This window comes from Dreissena polymorpha, chromosome 1, assembly GCF_020536995.1.
Source record: "Dreissena polymorpha isolate Duluth1 chromosome 1, UMN_Dpol_1.0, whole genome shotgun sequence".
Lineage (NCBI taxonomy): Eukaryota > Metazoa > Mollusca > Bivalvia > Myida > Dreissenidae > Dreissena > Dreissena polymorpha.
Window position 1 is genome coordinate 132,607,794 of NC_068355.1, and position 26,398 is coordinate 132,634,191.

At 36.1% G+C, this 26,398-nt stretch overlaps 1 protein-coding gene across 1 annotated transcript; it reads left to right on the forward strand.

The window, feature by feature from the left end:
* The first annotated feature begins 24,396 nt into the window (after window positions 1-24,396).
* LOC127852571 (uncharacterized) lies at window positions 24,397-25,495 on the forward strand. The gene is made up of 2 exons (XM_052386555.1): window positions 24,397-24,521; window positions 24,552-25,495. Exons 1-2 carry the CDS (start codon window positions 24,397-24,399, stop codon window positions 25,081-25,083), a joined length of 657 nt encoding a protein of 218 aa, XP_052242515.1. The 3' UTR covers window positions 25,084-25,495.
* The last annotated feature ends 903 nt before the right edge of the window (window positions 25,496-26,398 follow it).

A 26,398-nucleotide genomic window follows, 5' to 3' on the forward strand; every position in this document is an offset into this window, starting at 1 on the left:
AAGAAAGCGCTGCCGAATTCAGTGCGGTCGAGGCATTTTGCTAGTACCGCATTTACCTGCTGTCTGGTAACTGGCATACCCCCTTATGACGAAATGCTGCAGGACCTACCGGTGACATAGACAGATAGTCGCGCATTTTCTGGACAGGACATATTGATTCCTCCGATTTTGGAATTTTGAGTGTGACCGCCGCGTTGTGTTGAAGAGTTTTTGACTTGGCGATGCGTATTGAGATGTATGACTGGTTTAACGACAATTCAACGTCGGACGTTCTGATTTGGTTATACATTTCTGGTCGTTTAGGTGATACCAACTCGATTATACGAAATAGCCCAAATTAGGCGAGGGAAAATATCGCAGCAAATAGAGTTGCCCCATACGAGTTATAGCATACGTTTGGCAATTGCTGTATTACTTTGAAGAGGATTTCGGATGTGATCGGGCGTCTTCTGTCCTTGTTTATACCCATTGATCGCGAATAACCTTCTATAACCTTACTTAGCCTAAATTCTTCGGAAAACGGCTTGTGGCCTAGTACTTGTTGCCAATAGTTAATTCCTGCCAAGTAAGTTTTGACCGTGCGGGTCGCTAAGCCTTTCTCAAAACAGTATGCTATGAACCATAAGATAACCTGTTCAGGTACTGGTTGCATTTTACTGTTTTGCAGTTTACTGGTTGTGATATATGGTAAAGATCGCACAATGCGTTAAAGGCATTAACACCGGTTTCGTATGCTGCGCTAGTGTTTTGTGATATCGACTTTCTCATTAAAGAGATTGCTCTGTCTTGAAGATATTCCAGAGGTACTCAGGTACCCTCTGTGGTTCCTCGTCTGCTTCCGGTGCCAAGTTTCTGAATTTTGCCATCTGAAATCGAGATAGTGCGTCACATACTGTGTTTTTTGTACATGGAACGTGGGATGCTCGGATTAAAATATTGAATTCCAAACATTTGAGTGTAAGGGGACGCAACGGCGTCATAACTTTGTCCGATTCCGAAGACCATGAGATAAGTACACCTACAACAGCGGAATTGTCGCAGTTGAACTGAATATTTTTGTTTCGTAACATATATCCCCATATTGCAATTGAAACCAATATCGGGAAAAGGCATAAGCTCTAAGATCGTTATGTCGCTGGTATGTCCGTCTGTATGCCAGTCTACTGGCCACCTAGCTGCGCACCAGTGCGACTCAAAATAAATACCAAAACCGAGCCCCACCCCCGCCGCGCTATCGGTGAAAATATTGACATCCTCATTAGACAGCCAAAACTGATCGTGAAACATTGATATCCCGTTGTAATTTGCAAAAAACTGCAACCACATGCGCAAGTCCAGCTTAATATCTCGCCTGATTCTAATTCGATGAAAAGGCTTGGTTAAACCGCATGTCGCATTAATGAGCTGACGACAGAACGGTCTACCTGCTGATATAGCCCGACAACAAAAGTTAAGGGAACCTATGAGAGACTGTTTATCGCGCAACATTGTTTTTTTTTTTGGACAGAATTTGGCTGATCTTTTCCGTCAATTCATGTATCTTTGCCATTGGTATGCGGACTTGCATTTTTGCGCTATCTAACTCTAAGCCTAAGAATGTTAGAACCATCGTTGGACCTTCTGTTTTTTCAACTGCCACTGGGACACCTAGTTCGACCGTAACCTTGGAAAAGACGGACATCAAATCACCGAACAGTGAGCGAGACTTATCACCGCCAAAGAAATCATCAAGATAGTGAATTAGCAGTCCCGAGTTCACTCGGGAAACGACAGTGTTCTAAACTAAGACGTTGGGAAGTAGCACAACTAATTGATGCACCGAAAGGTAATGTTTTATCAAAATAGTACGATCCGTTAAATTGGAACCCTAATAATTGAAAATCTTAAGGCTTGATTGGTATGATCTTGAAAGCATTTTTGATGTCCATTTTAAATAAGAAAGAATTTTTACCCAAACGTTGTATTAACTCAACAGCTTTATCGAAACGTGTGTACTGGACCGATGTCATAGATGGGTCTATATAGTCATTGACGGATTCCCCTTCTGGGTAAGACAGGTGATGTATCATGCGGTACTCACCGGGGTCCTTTTTTGGAACTACCGGTAGACCTATTGGCGATACAATGAATTCGTTGAACGGTTGTGAAGAGAAAGGGCCTGCAACTCGCCCCTCCAACAATTTTTTCGAAATTTTTTCAGAAATTACCTCTGGGTTTTCGTAAGCCGATTAATTTTTTTTGCGACGCGTGTTTGTCGGGGCCCGTGATATTGAAGTGAAAATCCGTATTTGAAACCATAAAAAAGAAACTCTGCCTCCGCATTATCATACCTTCGTAGAAATTTTTGTAAAGCGTCTAATTTAACCGGCGACTGAGCGATGTCTATGTTTTTGTTTTGACAGTTACTGCGTGTATCGACTAAAATTGCCTCGGTTTTGTCCGAATTGACGTTGCCCGAACCTGTGTGAATTTGGGTTATTTCTGCCACGATAGGGAGCATCGAACCTCGGTGTGTTTGCGCGCTGGGCGACACTCTCGCTTCCGCTACGCTCTGACTGTTTATTACTGGATGGTTACCCCGACAACGCGAGTAATTGTGAGGAAAACGGCAGTTTACCAGGCGGCAACTTCCCTGGTTAAAATAATTACACGTGTACTGGTCGCGTGAGGGGCGTAGAAACGTTCCCGATGTGCGCGCGTTTGCGGGTTGCACAAGCATACAGCGCCACCAAAGGCCATTATATATTTCCGATCAGGGTGAGGGTGAGATGCCCTGACGGAGCCTGAACTGCTCGTCATAGGTGCGCCAAGCCGACCCACCCTGGCGGTACGCGGCCTTTCTTATGGTCCAAAAATATTTCAGCAATTCTTGTGTTTTTGATTTGTTATGATCAAAAGATAAATACACAGACATGAAGATAATGAATGCGTCTGACCATTTCTCGATCAAACCAATCGTGTCTTTGCATTCTTTTTGTTGCGCCACCAGGCGGCCGTCCTCTGAAACTGAAAGTGTTGCCCCTGATAGATGACTTCGGAGATCTACGGACCCTTTTAAAAATAATGCGAAATTGACAAATTCACCCCGCCCGATCTGTTGTTTTAACTGATCGGAGATGTGGGCCGCTACGTCATCCGAAACTATCCGGATGTTTGGCATGGCCGCGCTTGCTGTTGTGATGTTCGACACGACGGGCATTGTTTACTGGCTCGGTTGCTGCAAACTAAAAGTGGGTACACTAACATGAAGGGGTTCACTTGTAACAATACCGGTGCTTGAACCATTTGGCAGTCTCTTTTTCCTGTTCTCGGCCTTTCTAAGTAGTTGATCAAAATCGATAACTTTTTTACCTTTCTCCCCTTCGTTTAGTCTGTTACCATCTGGGTTTACCGACCTCGGCCTCTTCTGCGTCCCTGCCTTTCTTCGCGTTCCTCTACCTTTCATGCTGACTGAGATTAAATGCGATTTTATACAAAAGCTTTAAAGTCTGTCTGAACTGAATTTCGTCTCGATGGAAAGGAAGTAGCATTTCAGAAAATGTCACGTGTGCAAATTCGGAGAACCTCGGCGTTAGCAACCTTTAGCGTCCCTTGATACGAGGTAGCGAACAACCTTACCTTATTCGAAAATAAATGGAAATTATTCCTTATAGAAATGAATAATTTGTTTTATTTTCCATATCATAGAGAAATAAGAGAGACAAGAGGGTTGTGATATCCCTGAGACGTTCATCAAGAGCTGTCTCTACATGTTTTTATAGGGTCGGCGTCATCTGCAGCCTTTTTTGCATATAAGGCTATATTTAGATGTAAAGTGTGTATGCATCTTTAATGGCCCCTTTCGTACAAACAAGAGTTATCCCCCGGAAGCGACCTAGTGCACGTTGAACTTTTGTCGGCTGCCTTTCGGGCTGATATAGTTTCGACCCCTGGTTTTAATTAGGGTCGGACTCACCTACAGCATATTTAGCGTATGTATTATTCTCTACTTACGTTGCGAGTGGGTTTGCACCTTTAAGGGCCCCTTTTGGACAAACAAGAATTATTCCTCGGAAGCCACCTAGTTCACGCTGAACTTCCGCCAGGAGCCTGTCGGACTGATCTAGTTTCGGGCCTGGGTTTTTATAAGGGTCGGCGTCACTTACAGCCTATTGAGCGTATTATGCTATATTTACATGGCGAGCGGGTATGCACCTTTAAGAGCCCCTTTCGGACAAACAAGAGTTATTCCTCGGAAGCCACATAGTTCACGCTGAACTTCCGCCAGGAGCCTGTCGGACTGATCTAGTTTCGGCCCTGGGTTTTAATTAGGGTCGGCGTCACTCACAGCCTTTTGAGCGTAATATGATATATTTACACGGCGAGAGTTATCCCCCGGGAGCGACCTAGTGCACGCTTAACTCCCTTCGGATGATTGTCGGGCTGATCTAGTTTCGGCCCGAGGTTTTAATTAGGGTCGGCGTCACTTACAGTCTATTTAATGTATTATGCTCTATTTTCATGGCGAGCGGGTTTGCACATTTAAGGGCCCCTCTCGGGCAAACACGAGTTATCCCCCTGGAGCGACATAGTGCACGCTGAACTCCCGTCGGCGGCCTGTCAGGCTGATCTAGTTTCGGCCCGGGGTTTTAATAAGGGTCGGCGCCACTTACAGCCTATTAAGCGTATTCTACTCTATTTACATGGCGATCGGGTATGCATATTTAAGGGACACTTTGGGACAAACACGAGTTATCCCCCGGGAGCGGCCTAGTGCACGCTGAACTCCCGTCGACTGCCTGTCGGGCTGATCTATTTTCGGTCTGGGATTTTAATTAGTGTCGCCGTCACATACAGCCTATTGTGCGTATTATGCTTTTTTACATGGCGAGCAGGTATGCACCTATAATGGCCCCTTTCGGACAAACAGGAGTAATCCCCGGAAGCGACCTAGTTCACGCTGAACTTCCGTCGGCTGTCTGTCGGGCTGATCTAGTTTCGGCCCGGGGTTTTAACTAGGGTCGGCGTCATCTACAGCCTATTTAGCGTATTATGTTCCGTTTACATGGCGAGTGGGTATACACCTTTAATGACCCCTTTGGTACAAACAAGAATTATCCCCCGGAAGCGACCTAGTGCACGTTAAACTCCCGTAGGCTGCCTGTTTCGACCCGGGATTTTAATTAGTATCGGCGTTGCCTACAGCCTATTTAGCGTGTTATGCTCTGTTTACACACCTTTAAGGGCCCCTTTCGGACAAACAAGAGTTATCCACCGGAAGTGACCTAGTTTACGCTGAACTACAGCTGATTTAGTTTCGGCCCGGGAATTTATATATATATACCATTGCAGTGTTTCAGTGTACGAAAAATGTGCATTTTGCCCGCTAAACTTCCAGATAAATAATTTGGTAGCCCAAACTTTTCAAGGACCTTAAATAACGTACATTCTCATTCTTGAGAAAAATGCTTCTACGAAATATATTATTCAAATAACATTATTATATAGGGTTATACAATAAGTATTGTAATGAGAAGAAGAAATACAAATCAAGGGACTTAATTAAAAATATTATATAATGTAAGTACGCAGTTATCTTTCTTGCTCTATCGTTGAACGTATGATATCCGCGTTTTTTGTTATGAGCTCAAAATTGATGTCAATAACAAGGTATAAATCCTAATTTTAAATACATACATGTTTCTGTCTTCTAAGACTTAAAAAAACATGTTTGAATAACAAATACAAGTCTTATTACAAACACAAATTATCTCATACAGAAATCAAAATATGGTTTGTTTTTGGTCCCTTGTTCAATAAAAATCATTCATAATGCTTGCAGTAGTATAAGCAGCAGTAATACTTGCAATATGTTATTCATAAGAAAATGAAATACACAAAGTAGAAGCGATAACAGTTATATCAAAAGCAAGTTATTTAAATTGTACTAAAATCAGCAGTAGTTATAGCATTATTAAATGCCGAGCATTAACAGCAAGCAGAAAGAGATCCATAGAATGATTCGAGTGAGAAATCTTTGCTGAGAACGTTTTCAACAGTATTTCATTCATATTACTTATTTCATTTACCAAACTGACACGTTTCCTGGTCCAAAAGGTTCACCTGTACTGTGTGCACATACGTATTTCAGTAACAGTCCTAATTGTATCAGGAGATACAGTTTAAAATGGCCGTTTAAAAGATTGCCTGATAAATGACGAGATATTTTATAATGTCGGGCGGAGAGCGAAACCGAACTTGCTTAGAACTGCAAGAAAGTACAGACATTTTTGCCACAGACATCCACAGTATCACGGCCGTGTTTAAATTTGTATCTCTGAATATAACACGTAACTATATTATATATTGTCCAGTTTGAAGCGGTTGTCAACGGTTTACAAAGGTTGATAATTTTCCGCGTATCCAATAATCCTTTAATCGCGCCTGATTTAAAAAATATATATCACGTACTTCTGGTTAATCTGGTAAGAAATTTATTTTTCAGAATATGTTTCTTGTTTATTATTAAAACTATCATAACTCTTTTGAATGACAAGAATTTAAACACTTTAACTATCCGCTTGGTCATTAAAACGAAAACCCTTTTTTCTTATTACGGTACACGTGGTTTAATCGACCATATGCTTAATTAAGGGCTCTTTTCTTTAAAAAAGGGATCTTTTCACGGTTTGGTAAATTGACAAAATTGAAAAAAGTTGTTTCAGAATCGCAAATTTTCGGTTCAGTTATGATATTTGTGAGGAAACAGTATTACTGAACATTTGCCATGGTCTAATATAGTCATTATATGCATCATTTGACGATTTAAAAACCTAAAAAATATAAAGCGTTGCAACGCGAAACGATTGAATAATTTGGAGAGTTCTGTTGTTGTCGTTTAAATTTGTGACACTACGAATATTGCTTATATAACGTATAAAATACGCCAGTATGTATGCTTGGCAGGATAGCTCAGTTGGCTAATGCGTTTTTACTTCAGGATTCCGGGGGTCACTGGGTCGAGCCCTACTGCGGGCTACTTTCTTTTCCTTTTTTAAATTTTATTTTTGATATTTTACTGGAGCTTTTAAAATTTAATGTTTACATTTATCAATATAAAGCCTTTAATGACAAACTTCAAAACATGCCAAAATCTGTGAAAAGGCCCCTTTAAGTAAGCTCTTTTGTATACGACATGGCATATTCATGAGAATCTGAAATGACAGTTTCAAATAACCTACAAAGATTAAACTAATTACCGGCTAGGTATATTTACAGTTTTCTTGTCCATTACTTTACACAACATTTTACCTGAAGCCAATGTCAAATTTACTCGCCACGGTTCACCTGGATGGTGTTTCTTTTATCAGAAATCACGTTCAGTCTTTAAAGATAACTTTGATTCGACCATAAATACAATTGCTATCTCAATCTTACATTAATTGTTCAGTTTGAATCGGAAATCTGGTTCATTTCGGTAAAAGATGCTACTGCGATTAAAAATCAGTCATCATCTTACAAAAGCAGATTATCAAGAAATACCATCGCATTGGTTTGATCTTAATGGTTATGAAAATGGTCATCTAAATACACTGATTGCATCTGGTTCATTTCGGTCAAAGATGCTACTGCGATTCAAAATCGGTCATCCGAATGGTCACGTAAATGGTCATTTGAATAGTTACACTAATTGCATATACATGTATATAGCTTGTCTCTATTTATCAACGGATCACAAATACCCGTTGCAATATGTTTACAATACTCTATGATATTTCGCGTATATTTATTAGTTAGATCCGATTCTAAAATAGCAGAAAGAACTAAATGTATGATGAAAAAGTAACAAAATAGATAAACGCCTACGGCATTCATGATATGCCTTTAACGTGGGTTGTGATGTTAAAGATTTGCAAAAACAAGTAATGAAGATTTCAATTAACCTTGTACGGATGTTGATATGATATATAAATCAAGTCTGAAAACGCTTTTTAAGCATGATTTAAGACTTTTAGGTAAGGAACCGAAACAAAGAAAACCGATCATGATAAATATAAATACATATATATATATATATATATATACAAGTTGTTTTATAAATTTCAGTCGGGTTTTCGACATGGCTATTCCACTGATACATGTCTTATCCATCTGACGGACTATATAAGGTTGCAAATGGATAAAGGTCACCTTATTGCTTTGATACTTTAAGACCTTCAAAAGGCATTTGATACAGTGGACCACTGAACTCTACTTATGAAACTTAGTACAGATGGCCTTGGTAATGATATCTTTAGATGGTTTAGGTCATATCTTTCTGATAGACAGCAGCTTGTTTTTGTCTCAGGAACCTATTCATCAACTGCGGGTATTTCTTGCGGGGTGTAACAAGGGTCAATCCTATGTCCTCTTCTGTTTTTAATATATGTAAATGACATGTCAGCTGTGGTAAAAATACAAGTTATTATTATATGCAGATGATTCAGGAATTTTACTCTCAAGTAAATGTAAGTCTGTCATTGATCAAGCGTAATAATATGCGTATTGATAATATATTATATTAAAATATATGCAAATCTTGTTAATTCTTTCAATAAATGATCTCAATCTTAATGTTTTATTTATGTTCAATGTTCAATATCGATGATTAGATATGATTCAAACAATTTACATGGTTTATAAGACGCCCATATTGTTTCGATCTATTTAGGATTTTCCACAGATAATTCACACAAGAACGTCATGCGTAAAGTGTAGATACAAGATAACATATAGAAAACAATTAATAACAAAAAATGAATATAATTTATGACTGGCAATTTACTTGGTCATTGTTAACAACGCAGTTCGTGTTTCAACAGTGCAAATAGCGTGTTAGATGCCCTCCTGAATGGTATCGATCATGTGATCCGTTATGGTTACAACTGATCCGTTAATGCATTAATTCTGAGGCGAAAAAAGGTATCACAAAAACATTTTGACTGCGCTTAAAAATATGCAAATGTAATATTAATCAAACTGGTGTAAAAGAAGTCTCAAACATGTATTGCTTTTCACCAGAACAACTTTATTACGCTACTGATCCAGTAATGGTAACTTGACTGTAATCACTTTAATATTCATCGATGCATTTGTAGATGTAATAACAATATATACATTCGGCTTACATCATAATAATACAATATCATATTGTGATGTCATCGGCTGTTATAATTAGATCCATTACTTTTTGTAAAAAGGATTGTACATTTACCCAACTAATGTGTTTGCATTTGAATCAAAATACATGTAATAGAAAACACCTTTTCTGGAATTTGAAAACACTTTCATAATAAAATAACTGATAGACGACGAATTTAGTTAATGCAGTTTACCTTTGATACTGAGATTCGTTACCTTGTTAATTTTCTAACAACCATTTGCTTATATCACTTTTCATACGAAAATTACAGATATGTGAATGCTATGAGCTACAGAACCGTTTTCGTATATTCGATGATGCATACATGGATACCAACGCAACTATGCCTTTATTGTTAGAAGTAGACACAATTTAACTCTTATTATTTTTTAGACAAACTTCCGGATCAAGAACTTCGCGAGGCGGTTGAACGTGCGATAGAAAAGGTAACACTTTAAATGAGCCTCGCTCTGACAAAATGTTTTAAATGCATGTGCGTAAAGCATCGTCCCAGATTAATTTGTGCAGTCCTCACATTGTGCAGTCCGCACATTTCCGCCTAAACTTGATTTTCGGTAAGAAGGGACTTCCTTGAAACTAAAAATACCATAAAAACGGAAAGTGTCATCCCAGATTAGCCTGTGCGGACTGCATAGGCTAATCTGGGATGACACTTTACGCACATGCATTAAGCCCAGTTTTCACAGAACGCGGCTCATATTGTCTGGATCGAAACTCTTGTCCATCAGTCTTTAATTTAATGCCGATTGCCTGTACAATACAGTATATTGCATGCAAGAAAACAAATCTCATAGAAATACAATTTAACTACTCAATGTTGCATAATAACAAGTTTGCGAGTTATTCGACAAGATATAGTTATCATATATAATATGTTATTTCGATTCTAGCACGGTCTTACTTTTATCTGAATCTTTTTTAAAGTAAATGAATGGTAACTGTATTTATCATCATTCGGCCCATGTTTTTGCAGCATTAATTATCTAAGCGTGTAGATGACGTTATCTTATCATTTCAAAACAATTTCTTGCAAACACATTCAGCAAATGAATCAGATTTAACGGTTGAAAAATAAGATCCAATATATAGAGAAAAATAGGTTAGTGTTGATTATAGATCAGGTTTATCATGAGAGGCTTAGAAAACAAAAAGCACGAGCCTTGGCGAGTGCTTTTTCGTTTTCGTGCCGAGCACTTTTTATTCAGTAAACTTATTTTATTTAAACAAAATTAGTTTTCATGAGTGTTTGTCGTACTTTGATAATGACTGTAGTGAAACCAATGTCAGTGTATTACTCCGCGTTCCAAAAATAACCGCTGATCAAATAATCATTTTTTGAATCAGAATATCGTTCTGTAACAAAGAGTCGAGCGTTATTTATTACAATTTTAATCATATTGAATTGCAAATCTTAAAGTTGTATAATACCAATATGACATTAAGTTGTTATATACAAGGAACTACATTTGTTTACAACGTAGCCTAACACCACACACAATTCACTTTCGATATCAAACTATCAAGTCGATCACGAGGTGCACAATATTTGCTTCTTTGTTATAGTATGTGTTTTTTTCAAAGATTACTTGGATTTAAGCTAATTATATACATTAACATTTTAATGTGGAAAGTGGCACCTAAGAATTGTGAGGCAAAGTTGTTCGAACTAGAGAAAGACATTTGCTGGTGAAGTGACTGGTGGGGCGAACATGAAGATCAACTTGTTGAAGTTGTTCGACGGTAGACAGTGGTTGTCTAGGCTGCATTTCGGCCATAGTTTCGGTGCATGAAGGTTAACAAGAGGAAGCTGTTGGATTGTTACATTTACTGGACTGAGCAAGAACACTTTTGCTGCTGTTCAACAGATATGTTGGAATAATTGGTTATGGATTGGACATTTGTGTGCCCTGTAATGGCCATGGTTTCAGTGGGTGGAATGTTTGCATTTCGAAGTTTTTGGACCATGAATTTGTGAACTGAGTGGTTCGTTATTCTCTTGTGCTTGGGAAAGCCGGCGTCTTTTGCCATGGCCTTCAGCATCTGACCTAGCTTGTTGACACCCAATTGTTGACGCAAGAACCACTGGGATGCTGTGTCATTTGTGCGTATTGCCAGGTAGAAAAGGTGCTAACTTGAAGAAAAATCGGATGGACGCATATCCGAGTACAGCTTGTAAATTAACGCAGGATTTCTTGGTCCAGACGATTGTTTTCTACGGTCAAAGGGGAGCAACTCGAACTGACTTCTCCAAAGGGGAGCAACAACAACAGAACCTATTTGCAATATAATGTTAAATTTACCTAATACTAGAGGTTTTAATGACAATAAATTACAACACACACGTTTTTTTACTACTTGTCTTTGTTTTAAGATCATTAAGATTGAAAAACATTTGAGATTGTTTTTATTATTGATGCACTTGGCAAATACAGGTGACGAGGTGCGTGGGAAAAAAGTAGTCCCGGTTTGGCAGTTGATGATTTCATTTCGTGCCGTTGAATATAGCCTTACGTTGATTATAGATGAAATTTAATAACCATGGCTTTAATCAACCGAATTCGCTGTAAAAGTGGGATAGAATGTCTTATTTATCGATAATATAGTAAATGTTACATGCTAACAAATACAGCTAAAAGAAAACGTCAAATGACGTTAACGTTTTTTGTAGGTATACATTGTTTAAGCATCACAAACGATGAAACTACAGAACTCTAACAAGAGAAAATCTTATTCTTATCCACTACTTCTATTACAGAACACAAACTATAACGATCAAATGAATAAAAAGGGAGCATTGCATGGGGAAGTTAGATGCAAAGCATTTGATGTTTAAACCGAAGTGTGAGCTAGCCGAACATTACACTTAACCAAGCATGTATCACAAACCAAACAAGCGAATAAACGATCTCAATAAAAACATAATATTTATATGTTTTGGTACAATATAGGACGTTTTTTTTATTATTTTGATATAAATCATTTATAAGCGTGTATTTAACTGTACAATTTGTATGAGCTATTCTGGAATACGCTCAAAAAATTATTAGGGTGCAGGATCACGTGAATGTATGGGTTTCACAAATGGATGTTAATGGGTGTAAGCACACACAAGTGGTGCTTTTTTCAAATAACTTGTTAAAACATTTTTTCTGAATAATTTCAATTAGTTCATAAAAGTTTTTATGCGGCTTATGGCAATGCGAAAACCCGCAGAAGTACTTACTTTAATAAGCCTGTGTTATTGGCCAAAAATTCGATGTTTACAACATTCATTAACACGCTAATGCTGAATGCAACGTGCAATTTGGGCACCGATTTCAGACGTATTCATTTTTTTTAAATAAATCTTAAGATATTGGCACAAACTGCACGAAAACAGTGTTTTATGCACTAAAGGTTTTGCAAGCATATTTAAATAAATTAAGATATTTGCACAAATAAAGATCTTAACGGTGTGTTTTCATTCTGTCCAGCCCGTGTGTAATCATCTGTGGACCCCGTTGATCCTGCACCCTGATTATGCTGCGTCCAGAATGTGTTTATTTGCAGAATAATCGACAGTTGTTTTCCTGTCGTAAAACGAATCGGCATAAAATGATGCTACATCTAACTCGGTATGGTACTACCGAGTTAGATGTAGCATCATTTTATGCCAATTCGTTTTACGCCTCTCGTTGTTTGTCATTTGAATATTATACACACAAGGCAGTGAGTAACGTTTGCAATAGTCTAACGATTAAAGACCATTTAACGCAATGTTAATGGCTATTGATAATTAAATAAAAAACATGACTCCAGTGGAGACTTGAATAATTGCTTGCATTAAATGAGACATTTTTTTAACTTGTTGAACCTTTGAAAAGTTTATGAAAATATGTTTGTTTTAACCTATTTACTTACGCTCGATTGCATCGGAAGCCAAAGCTTATTGTAATACGCTCCTGAGACGAGTCCTTTTCCTGTGACTAAGAACCATTATTTGGTGTCTTTGGGGCAGATCCAAAGAATGCTACCACAGTGTGTATCGAACCCGTGACCTCCAGCACCCGATTGTATAAACGCTAGTTAAAGTTACCGCTCGGTGACATTCAAACCTTGGTAAGTTTGCGGTTATTCAGGTATAGTAACCTTCAAGGTAACTCGATTGTATAAACACGATATACTACAAAGTAACCTAACCGCACATAGTGGAATTTAACCACCGGTAATTTTAACCAAAACATTCCCACAATGCATTTCTAATGACGTAATATTCGCGCGAAGTGTCACGCTTATAAACAGCGACATGTATTTTTTTTTATCAAATTCATTTACAAATGAGATCACAATAAAAAATAAAGTTTAAATTTTAACTATGAGTTCATCAAAATGACCAGGGACAAATTGATAATGATGTCGGGATTTGCATCATTTAGCGGAATCCCTGGTGCTTCCAAACTGCAAGAGAGTGCTAACAAAGACGTCTATTCTTCTTGTTGCTCTAGATGTAACATAAAAATTATACATGGTCGTCGTAACATGCTAGACTATTCTTCTAATTTGGCTTATGTTTACAATAAACTTACTTACATTCTTGTACAATAAGGGAATTTACCATACTGTAGACAAATAAAACATTGTTCAAGTTTAATTATATCTGTGTATGCAGAAATCTACAAATGCAACCGAGTTCACCAACGGCTATTATTTGTGTCGTGTTCTGAGAAAACTTGGCATAATGCATGTGCGTAAAGTGTCGTCCCAGATTAGCTTGTTAAGTTCGCACAGGCGATTCAGGGACGAAACTTTCCGCCCAAAATTTATTTTTGCTAAGAAGGGACTTCATTTTAACAAAAAATGTCATAAAAGTGGAAAGTGTCGTCCCTGATTAGCCTGTGCGAACTGCACAGGCTAATATGGGACGACACTTTAAGCACATACATTATGCCCATTTTTCTCAGAACACGACACATTTGATAAACTGCTCCGGTTCATTTTAACAGCAGTAATGTACATAGAGTACATGACGTAGCGTGTGACGACGAAGAAAGTTTATTGAGTTCTCATTTGAGTATAATGATATGATGGCATAAGGGTCTTTATTTAACTATGCTAAAATAATTATCAAAGACCCTAGATGCAAACTCGTCAATTATTGAATTAAATGGATTATTTATGGATTTTAAAGGATTATTAAAGGTAAGATACTAATTCAAACGTGTTTTGTTTTTTGTTTGTACTTTTGTTGTTCCCTGTTCTGAAATGATTTTAACATGGGCGCCATTGATGCATCGGATCACACACGGCATACCCATAACACAATATAAGAAACACGTTCTGTGCGTCCTTAAATTTGTCGTACGAAGTCGGAAATCGTATTGCCCTGTAAATTAAGTCAAATAAAGTGTCAGTCGCTGCAATTTGTTGTTTACTCGTCGAAATTGTGAAGGTCGTCGATGGTTAGCTTTTATAATGTCGCGGCGCGCGGCCATTTTGTGTAAGTTACCTCTCGGTTACTTGTACTAGGGAAGCAGGGTATGTTTTACTGGGTTTTAAACGATCGGTATAACTAACCAAATTTTATACAAACGCTAACCGACCAGTAACCAACATGTTACCGACTTTTAATCGCCGGTATGTGGTTAACCGCCGGTTAAACTGTTTATACTGTTGCTAGGCGGACACCATATCCACTACACCACGGTACCTTCAAAAAGTATGGACGAGTAAGAGTGCGAAATTAAAAGAGGTTGCTTTCGGCATATACATTCTAAATATATCCCGTCTATTCACATGGAAAATTCAATTATCTAAATGTAAATTATCTGCAACGACAGCTATAAATAGCTATCTGAAAAGTTTTTATTTTTCACAACACGTGTACATGGCCCTTTAAGATCTTAGATTGATGTATTCAAGTTTGCTGCTTAAATGTGTTTTATATATGAGCCCGTAGTTTGCTGTGTATCACTGAATATATTAACGATCATTCAACGGATAGGTCGATGAAAATCATTTTGTTTCCGAAACCAAACCAAAATTGTTGATGGATTATTGAATGAATTACTTGTACAATATGTATAAATTCACCGAATTCTGCTTGAATTTGTCAATCTCATTGACATGTAACAGATCAAAGAAGACGAATATAAGATAAGATGCCCGTAGTTAAATGCTTTTGTTACATAGATAGAAGAAAACACGGTAAATCTACTATCTTTTAAAAAAATATATAACCTATTCATATAACACTAACGTTGAAATATAAAACGAAAACCGTTTCGTAAATAATAAATTGAGATTGAGAAACGATGAAGACTTTTATTTTGATTGATAATGGTGTTATCTCTAATATTGCTTACGATACTAAAATAAAACCTAGTGCAAAATTAACACTGGACTGAATGGCTGAGTGGTTGTGTCGTCAGCCTTTGTTCTGGTCGACCCGGATTGGAATCCCAATGGGAGCAGTGATATTTTACTATTTATTTATCTCGTTATTAGCCTTTTGTTCATATGTTTTGTTTTAAATATCAAATAAAAACTTCATAATAAACACAAATTTGTGAACAAGGCCATTTTGTTCCCACGCATATTAACCCATTTATGCCTAGCGTCTAGAAAAAAGGCCTTGGCAAACAGCGTTTACCCAGATGAGACGCCGCATGATGCTTGAAAACTTGTGCGTGACAATAGCGGAACGATAGAACTCTTGGCCGGAGTGCGCAAAACGGAGGGTTGTCTGGAGCTAATAGTTCGCATATTGTTTTGAAAAAATATTCGCGTGACTCCGCCTATACAATGATCTTTATTGCTGCATAACATTTGGAGCACGTCATTTTGATTCAATCACAGATCACACACAATCGAACAGTTTGGATAAGAAATCGGATAACATTAACATTTGGTAAAGAGAAAGCATTGAGCCAGGATAACAAAACAACTTGCGATAAACAGATTGTTTAATTACGTCGAAGAGATTACTGGATATATATGCATTAATTATCCTTGGCTTTCTTTTCAGTTACCTAAACATTTGCGACCTGTATATATTGTTTACGTAACTAATCACTTGTCTGTATTATATGAACATGTTCTTCAAATATGAGTACTGATAGTTAGGAAGTTGGATATTTTGTATGGCGTTATTTTATATGTACGGGCTATATGTCAATTGCTTCTTCGCCCACATGTAATTCTAGTGATGCAAATTGAGTTGAGTAGTATTGTGCATTGAGAAACCATTACAATGAAGGATATTTTGACTTGTCAATCGACTATTATCATTTTAACCCATTTATGCCTAGCGTCTAGAAAAAGGCCTTTAAGCAAACAGCGTAGACCCAGATGAGACGCCGCATCTCATCAGGGTCTGCGCTGTTTGCTTAAACGAATTTCTGTAAGAAATATTGCTAGGCCGTTACCCCACCCAGTTGTTATTGTATTGCGTAATTTAAATAAGGTTCGTTTCCGATTAAATATAATAATCAAAGTAAGAATTTATATGTAACATTAAAGATAAATATCTTATTAATTTATTTAAAGTCATACCATTGTTAAACTTGTGTATTTGTCAACGATTTAACTTATTATTGTTGTTCGCGCTTGCACTATTCATTCATTAAAATCCGCCATTTCGTATGACGTTCATTAGTAGGTATTTTTACTTTAACGGTCGTCACATGTCATTGACGTAACGACGGTTTACGTATAAATAGCGGGGTCAAACGTAAACAATTTTCACTTTCGAATACAGCTTAAACGGAGAAAGATCAAGATTGTAAAGATACTTTAACTACTTCAGATTAATATTAATATTTAAAAAGGGTTTGAAAAGTCGTGAGATGCAGGTACGAATATTTGTATTATTGTTTGTATACGATATTTTGATATATGTTTTTGTTATGACAATGAACATAATGATGAAACTGAAAGTATAAGTACAGAAACTTTTATAACCTTTGTTTTATTTGTTATACGGCATAACAAATTGGTGTCAGAAGTAAAGGATATTCACAATTCGGGAATAAGGAAAAATTTGCTAAATTTGTGGAAATTTCAATGAGAGCCTTGTTTAGCAGGTATTATGAATTTTCCACAAGTAAAAAGAAACACATAGAAAATTGTTGATTTTTATAATACAATATATTTCAAATGCAGAAATTCAACTGGCACCACTTTGGAAATTTTCCTCATCAGTAACTGAAAATAGAAAAATATATGATTGAAATTTTTCTAAGATGGATATGTCAGTAAAATTTTTAACGTAAATGTCAGTGATATTTTAATCAGTTAGTAAAAACTGTTGCAAGGAAATTTTTATTGCTATTTTGTGTTCACATATTAATTTTTTTTAAATGGATCAAGATACATCAATTGCTGATAGGTCAGATAATTTAGAAATAGATTGTAGCTCTAGAGTAGAAGAGAAATTGTGTGATATGTCAAATCAAATGTACTCAATTTCGAATACAATTAAATGTTTAAATGATACATTACAAAAGAGAATGGATTCTTTAGAATCAAAAATGCACACTGTGTGTGGAGAGGTTTCAGAAATGAGAAATCCTGATCCAGAAATTAATTTCAATTGGAATAGAAATGTACACAATAATTGCACTGTTCCAAGTCAGTTTCAATCACTGCCAAATTTACAGGTAACAAGGAACTTGAACACAAATCAGTTCACAAATCCCTCAACATCAGAAATTGTTCACACAAATTCATCATTTAGTTTGAAAAAGAAACCACAAACATATGATGGTTCAAATGATATTGGTGAATATTTGACACAGTTTAATTTGATCTCTGAGATAAATAACTGGTCTTACCAAGCAAAGTCGTTGTATTTGGCAAGTAGCTTGTCAGGAAATGCTAGGTCTTTACTTAGTGCGTTGACAGAGATACAGAAAGGGGATTTTGATAGTTTAGTGGAAATACTGAGAACAAAGTATGGTATTAGAAATAAAGCTGAAATTTTTAGAGCACAGTTAAAATCAATGACTAGGGGGAAAAATCAGTCAATTTCAGATCTTACTCAACACATCAAGAAAATTACACGACAGGTAATGATAGAGATTCTGTCCTTGGATTGTTTCATTGACAGTCTGGATAACTCTGAAATCAGATTGAGATTAAGAGAATGCTGTCCAAAAACTATGGCAGAAGCAGAAACAATTCCTGTTAGGTTAGAAACTCACCAACTGGCTGACAAGCAAAGAAGTCAACCAATTAATGTCTTAAAAAGTGTTGAAACTCAGGGTCATTCTAAACCTACATTAGAAAATGTGATAAATAAAATTGAGACACTGACAGCTCTAATAGAAAAATTAGAATCACAGAAAAATGGTCAAGTTCATCACAGAGAGCACATAGTTAACCCTCGAGGAAATCAATATAATACAAATAGAGCAAATAACAGTGGATATTATCCCAACAATAACAGAACTGCTTACAACAGACCACACAGATATCCTAACAGAAATCAGAATACAGATATAACATTTCAGAACAATAACAATTTCAAAGATAGAAGGTTTGAGCGAAACGGAAACAGGTCAAGTTGGGGGACCACAACCAGACCACAGCGGATGTAAGGTCCAAAAGTGAAGTCATTCAATTAAATAGTTTAGGGGTTAAAAATGGTTATTTTTGTGATGTGATGATAAATGGATTTCTAGTGTCTTCTGTGTGATTCTGGTGCAAATGTTTCTATTATAAATTCAAAAATTTTAGAAATTTGGGAAAAAGATAGTAAACCTGAGATATTGCCAGTGAGTATGATGATGAGTACTGTTACTGGTGAAAACAAGCCTTTTCTGGGGAAAACAAAAGTGGATATAAAATTAGGAAATCATGTGTTTAGTCATGAGATGTTAGTTTCAGACATTGTGCAAGATGGTATTCTTGGTATTGATTTCATGCAAAGTCATAAATGTGATTTGATCATAAGTAAAAATTATATGTTAGTTAAAGGTGATAGAATTCCTTGCTACATGAGAAATGATTCAAAACATATAGCTAGTTGTTGTAGGGTAGCAATCACAGAAAAGATAGTAGTTGAGCCAAATACAGAAACGATAGTGCCAGGAAAAGTTTTATGCAGAATACTGGTTTAATGGTAGCTAAAGTTCTGGTCAATCCTAACAGTTGTACTGTACCTGTGAGACTAATTAATTTGACAGATAAGCCAGTTACTGTTTTTAAAGATACCACAACTGCAAAACTGGAAAATGTTGAAATTGTTGACAGAAAGGTAGTTAATGCAGTAAAAATAGGAAAAAGTCAGAAAACAGATACTTTACCTGAACATTTAACAGAGATGTTCAAAAAGTCTTCAGAGAACTTAGATACTGATCAAACTGAGATTTTGAGGAAGTTTTTAATAAAACATCAACATATTTTAGTAAGGATGCTGGAGATATTGGTCATACATCTTTAATTTCTCACAAAATTGATACTGATAATGCTAAACCAGTTAAGAAATATCCTTACAGAATTCCTTTATACAATTGAAAAATTGTTGAGCAAGAAATACAGAACATGGAAAAAGATGGTGTTATAGAAAAATGTTCACATAGTCCTTGGAATGCTCCAGTCGTGCTAATTGTTAAATCTGACAAATTAGTTAGATTTTGTTGTGACTATAGAGGACTGAATGAGGTGACAGTTAAGGATTCACAACCTTTACCTAGAATTGATGACAGTATTGAGGCACTGGCAGGTTCAAAATGGTGGTCATGTTTAGATATGAAATCAGGTTATTGGCAGGTAGATATAGATGAAGAAGATCGTCATAAAACAGCTTTTTCTATACCCGGTGGATCTCAATGGCAATGGAAAAAAATTAGCTTTCGGCTTATGCAATGCCCCAGCTACATTTACAAGATTGATGCAAATGGTTTTTAATGGATTATTATGGTCTATAGTCATAATATACTTAGATGATATTATCTGCCCTTCACCTTCATTTTCTGCCCAGTAAGAGAGGCTGGAGATTATCTTTGAAAGGTTAAGAAATGCTAATTTGAAGCTTAATCCAAAGAAGTGTATATTGTTCCAAAAAGAAGTTATATTTCTTGGACATAAGATAAACGAACATGGTGTAGGAACTGATCCGAGGAAAATTGAGGTCATAAAAAATTGGCCAACTCCTAAAAATTCAAAGGAAGCTAGAAGTTTTATATCTTTAGCAAGCTATTACAGGTCATATGTTTACCAATTTGCAAGTATAGCCAAACCCCTTCATGAATTAGCAGAAACAAATAGAAAATTTATCTGGACTGATGATTGTCAGATTGCTTTTGAGAAAATAAAAGCAGCACTTACAAATGCCCCAATTTTGTCATTCCCCACAGAAACTGATCAATTTATTATTGATACAGATGCGTCACTTGTAGGTCAAGGTGCAGTTTTGTCACAGAAAATTGATGGAAAAGAGAAAGTGATTGGGTACTTTAGTAAATGTTTTACTAGAACAGAGATGAAATATTGTGTTACCAGAAGAGAATTATTAGCAAGTGTTAGTGCTTTGAAACATTTTCATCATTATGTTATTATTAGAAGTGATCACTCAAGTCTAAAATGGTTGTTGAATTTTAAGAATGTTGAAGGTCAGTTAGCAAGATGGTTAACAGCTTTAAGTGTTTATGATTTTACCATTGAATATCGAGCTGGTAAACTGCATTCCAATGCAGATGTTTTGTCAAGACGTCCATGTGTTGATGGATGCAAATATTGTGATAGAGTAGAAATGAAAAGTGATCCTTTAGTGGCTTCTGTGCAAATAACAGAGTTAAAGCAAAGCCCTGTATTAGAGGAAAAACAGATAACCGAAAAAGACATAAAAGTGAAGAGTAGGTCAAAGAACAGTGTTTTAAAGTTACACACTGTATTAGATATTTTAGCTATGTTGTTTGTGTTTGGTGGTATTTCTTCAGTGATATTATTCACAGTATGTTTGATCTTTTGGGAAGTAGAAGATGAGTTGTCCTGGTTAGAAAGTTTGAGATGGATATGGTCAGTTTTATGTTGATATGGGAGTTGTATTCTAGAAGAGGTATGTGTTGATTATCAGGTTATACCGAGGGTTAACAGTTCTGTTACTGTTAGCCATAACTTGAATAAGTTAACAGTTGATAGAAAGAATGATGGTACTAGTATGAACAGTGATACAAAGAAGTTATGTAACAAAGAGTGTAATATTTTACAGCTAGATAATGCTTGTCAGACAAATAATAAAGATGTTGTTTTGATAAGTGCTGTTAATATTCCAAGTACAAGTACATGTTCAAATAATAGTCAAACTACAAGTAGAGAAGATGATGGTATGGTTATTGAAGAATTAGATTTAGTACAGATACAAGACAGTGATAGAAATTTAAAGTTAGTGAAAGATATGATTTTAGAAGGTGTAAAACCTACTTGGCAAGAAGTCTCAAAATATGATGTTGAAGTAAAGTATTATTGGGCAAGATTGGATTCATTGGTAGTAAAGAATAATGTGTTATACAGGAAATGGGAAGATACAAATTGTAAGGAGAAGTTTAAGTTATTAATTTTGATACCAAGGTCACATAGAGAGGACGTACTTAAACAGTTACATAACAATAAAACAGCAGCTCACTTAGGTGTAAAGAAAACCCTAATGAAGGTTCGAGATCGTTATTTCTGGTATGCTTTGAGAAAAGATGTAGAAAACTGGTGTAAGACTTGTGATGTTTGCAATAGTAGAAGAGGTACTTTGCGGAAACCTAAAGCTCCTTTGACCACATATAATGTTGGTTATTCAAATGAAAGGATTGCTATTGATTTTATGGGTCAATTTGTCAAAACAAAAAGTGGAAATAAATATATGATGGTTGTAGGAGATGTATTTAGTAAATGGACTGAGTGTTATGCTATTGAAAATTTAGAATCTTTTACTGTTGCTAAAACCTTAGTGAATAAATATATTAGTAAATGGGGATGTCCATTAATTTGTCACACTGACCAAGGAAAAAGTTTTGAGTCAAAGTTATTTTTAGAAGTATGTCAACTATAAGGCATAGAACAAGATGTGTTTGTGAAACACAATGTCCCCCTATATGATGTTTGACCTTGAAGGATGACCTTGACCCCTATATGATGTTTGACCTTTAAGGATGACCTTGACCTTGACCCTTCACCACTCAAAATGTGCAGCTCCATGAGATACACATGACTTTCAAATGTAAAATTGCTAGCTTCAATATTGCAGAAGTGACATTACATGAGCAATTTTGACCCATATATTTGACCTTGAAGGATGACCTTTACCTTGACCTTTCACCACTGAAAATGTGCAGCTCCATGAGATACACATGCATGCCAAATATCAAGTTGCTATCTTCAATATTGCAAAAGAATTCATAAAATAAGCGATTTGGGCCACATATATTTGACCTCTGACCTTGAAGGATGACCTTGACCTTTCACCACTCAAAATGTGCAGCTCCATGAGAAACACATGCATGCCAAATATCAAGTTGCTGTCTTCAATATTGCAAAAGTACTCATAAAATGAGCGATTTTGGCCACATATGTTTGACATCTGACCTTGAAGGATGACCTTGACCTTTCACCACTCAAAATGTGCAGCTCCATGAGATACACATGCATGCCAAATATCAAGTTGCTATCTTGAATATTGAAATACTGCAAAATTGTACATTAAATGAGCGATTTTGACCCATATATTTGACCTTTGACCTTGAAGGATGACCTTGACCTTTCACCACTCAAAATGTGCAGCTCCATGAGATACATATGCATGCCAAATATCAAGTTGCTATCTTCAATATTGCAAAAGTTATTGCAAATGTTAAAGTTGGCGCAAACCAACCAACCAACCAACCAACCAACCAACAGAACAATAGACCAACCAACAGACCAACAGAAAGGGCAAAAACAATATGTCCACCACTACTATAGTGGGGGATATAAAAAACAAGATCTTCTCCTTTTCATCCTCAAGGAAATGGTTTTATAGAAAAACACAATTCTACCATTATCAACATGCTCTCACCTTATGTTTCTTCAAATCAAGATGACTGGGATGAACACATTGATTTAGTACTCATGGCCTACAGGTCATCTGTTCAGTCATCATCAGGATTTTCACCAGCAATGTTACATCTTGGTAGAGAATTAAGGTTACCAGTTGAAATGATGTTTGGTGCCACTGAAAAAGATGAAGCTGAAATAGAACATTCAAAAACACAATATGTCACAGATTTAGAAAAGCGATTGTTCATTATTTATGATATGGCTAGAAATAACATGGATATTGCTAAAGAAAGCATGAAAGTAAACTATAATGTTCATTTAAATTACAAAATCTATAATGAAAATGACTTTGTATGGTATTACCATCCTGTGAAAAAGAAGGGACTTAGTAGTAAATTTCTTATACCATGGACTGGTCCTTGTAAAATTATAAACAAAGTTAATGATATTCTTTATAGAATTAAAACCGGCCCAAAGACAAAAGCAAAAATTGTCCATCATGATAGACTTAAACCTTATAAAGGAAAATTAATACCTGATTGGTAGTGGAATGTGATCTATAGCTCATGTATCTTGATCTGAAACGAATGTAAATGAAATATTAAAATACTGTGCAACCTAAAAAAAATAAATATATATATATATATATAGAAGAATGATATTTTGTTTACAGCAAAAGTTTCGATGCGGGTTATGCGAGGATTTATTTTTCCCTGCCTTGCGCATCTCAAAGAACAACACAGTGGAATAAGTTTCAAGTGCAAGTTGTGTCGGAAAATCTTCAGAAGAAACGATAACCCCCACCAATGTCGAGCCACAAAAGACGATTTTTATCAATTTAACCAGCTAAACGGAAATTAGGGGCAAGATGCGGAGAGAGATATGGAGATATTTATGAACAAAGCTACAGAGGATTGGTGTGTAGACATAGAGAAGAAAAAGATGGAAGAAAAAGAAAAGTTGAATGTTTTATTGGAGGAATTGGAGGTGAGCGAGGACGATGAGAATGAGACTGATACTTTTAAAAGTTTCCAGAAAATGAGTTGGGAGAGCGAGGTTTTATTATATGAACTAGATCAATTGGAAAAAAAAAGAAATAGAATCAGAAGAAAACAGGAAGAAGGAAAAAAAAAGAAGGAAGAAGAAGAAATGAAAAAGAAGAATGATGTAATTATGAAGGAAGAAGAGAGGAAAAAGAAGAAGAAGAAGAAATGAAAAAAGAGCAGAAGAAGGAAGAAAAACTTAAGAAGGAAGAAGCAGAACTGAAAAAGAAAAATGATGTAATTATGAAGGAAGAAGAGAGGAAGAAGAAGAAGGAAGAAGAAATGGAAGAAGAGCAGAAGAAAAAGGAATAAAAACTTAAGAAGGAAGAAGCAGAACTGAAAAAGAAAAATGATGTAATTATGAAGGAAGAAGAGAGGAAAAAGAAGAAGGAAGAAGAAATGAAAGAAGAGCAGAAGAAGAAGGAAGAAAAACTTAAGAAGGAAGAAGCAGAACTGAAAAAGAAGAATGATGTAATAATGAAGGAAGAAGAGATGAAAAAGAAGAAGGCAGAAGAAATGAAAGAAGAGCAGAAGGAGACGGAAGAAAAATCTTTAAAAGCGGAAGTAGTTCGGGAAAAGGAGCAGGAAGAAAAGAAGAAAGAAGAAAAAACATCTGAAAAACGGAAAAATATTATTGAAACCGAAAACATAAACAAAAGACAAAAACTATACATGCTGGACACAACAGACGAAACTACCGTTAATGTGGAAGAACTGGTCGAGGTAGAGGCAAAAATCCAGGAGCTTAGAAGAATGAGGAGGACCCTGGTGGCCGAAAGGACCGAGTGCAGGGCTTACCATGAGGGAGGTTACCTGTACGAAATAAAGACATTCACAAGAAAATACAAAATATAAAAAGTGCAATAACAATATATAATTAAAAAGTGCTTTTGTTTGTGTAAGTATTGTGTTGTTATAAAAAAAAACATTAATATGTTTTAATTGTTTAAATAACTGTTTAAAGTTTTAATATTATTCATATATTGGAACATATTGTTTAAATGACATTTTCCTGTTTTATGTGTTGTATAATATGTCATTAAATAATTGTCATAATAGCATTTTATGTGTGATATTATTATATTATTATTGATAGCATTATCAATGTTTTGTCACAAGGTCATTTTGTTTATGTCAATATAATGTGACATCATATATTTGACACATTTTTGTTTAAATATATTGTAACATTTATTAAAAATAAATGTGATGTGGTTTATCATAATATTATCAAAGTTTTGTCACAAGGTCATTTTGTTCATGTAAATATTATGTGACATCATAAATGTTGACACAGTTTTTTTAAGTTTTTAGCCGGATTTTTTTCGAAAAAATCTCGGCTTATAGATTGATGTTGTCGGGCGGGCGGGGGGGGCGGGCGGGCGGGCGGGGTGGCGGCGTGCTCGAAAATGTTAAAGTTCTTATTTCATGGTATAACTTTGGTATGCTTGGACCTAGAGTCTTCAAACTTGACATGAAGGTTGGCCAGGATTAACAGATGACCACTGGTCATTTCAAGGTCATTCATTTGAAGGTCAAGGTCACTGTGACCTTCAATATAAAAAATGTTAAAGTTGTTATAACTTTGGTATGCTTGGACCTAGAGTCTTGAAACTTGACATGAAGGTTGGCCATAACTAGTTAGTAACCACTGGTCATTTCAAGGTCATTCATTTGAAGGTCAAGGTCACTGTGACCTTGAATGTAAAAATGTTAAAGTTCTTATTTCATGGTATAACTTTGGTATGCTTGGACCTAGAGTCTTCAAACTTGACATGAAGGTTGGCCAGGATTAACAGATGACCACTGGTCATTTCAAGGTCATTCATTTGAAGGTGAAGGTCACTGTGACCTTCAATATAAAAATGTTAAAGTTGTTATAACTTTGGTATGCTTGGACCTAGAGTCTTGAAACTTGACATGAAGGTTGGCCAGAACTAGTAAGTAACCACTGGACATTTCAAGGTCATTCATTTGAAGGTCAAGGTCACTGTGACCTTGAATGTAAAAATGTTAAAGTTGTTATAACTTTGGTATGCTTGGACCTAGAGTCTTGAAACTTGACATGAAGGTTGGCCAGAACTAGTAAGTAACCACTGGACATTTCAAGGTCATTCATTTGAAGGTCAAGGTCACTGTGACCTTGAATGTAAAAATGTTAAAGTTCTTA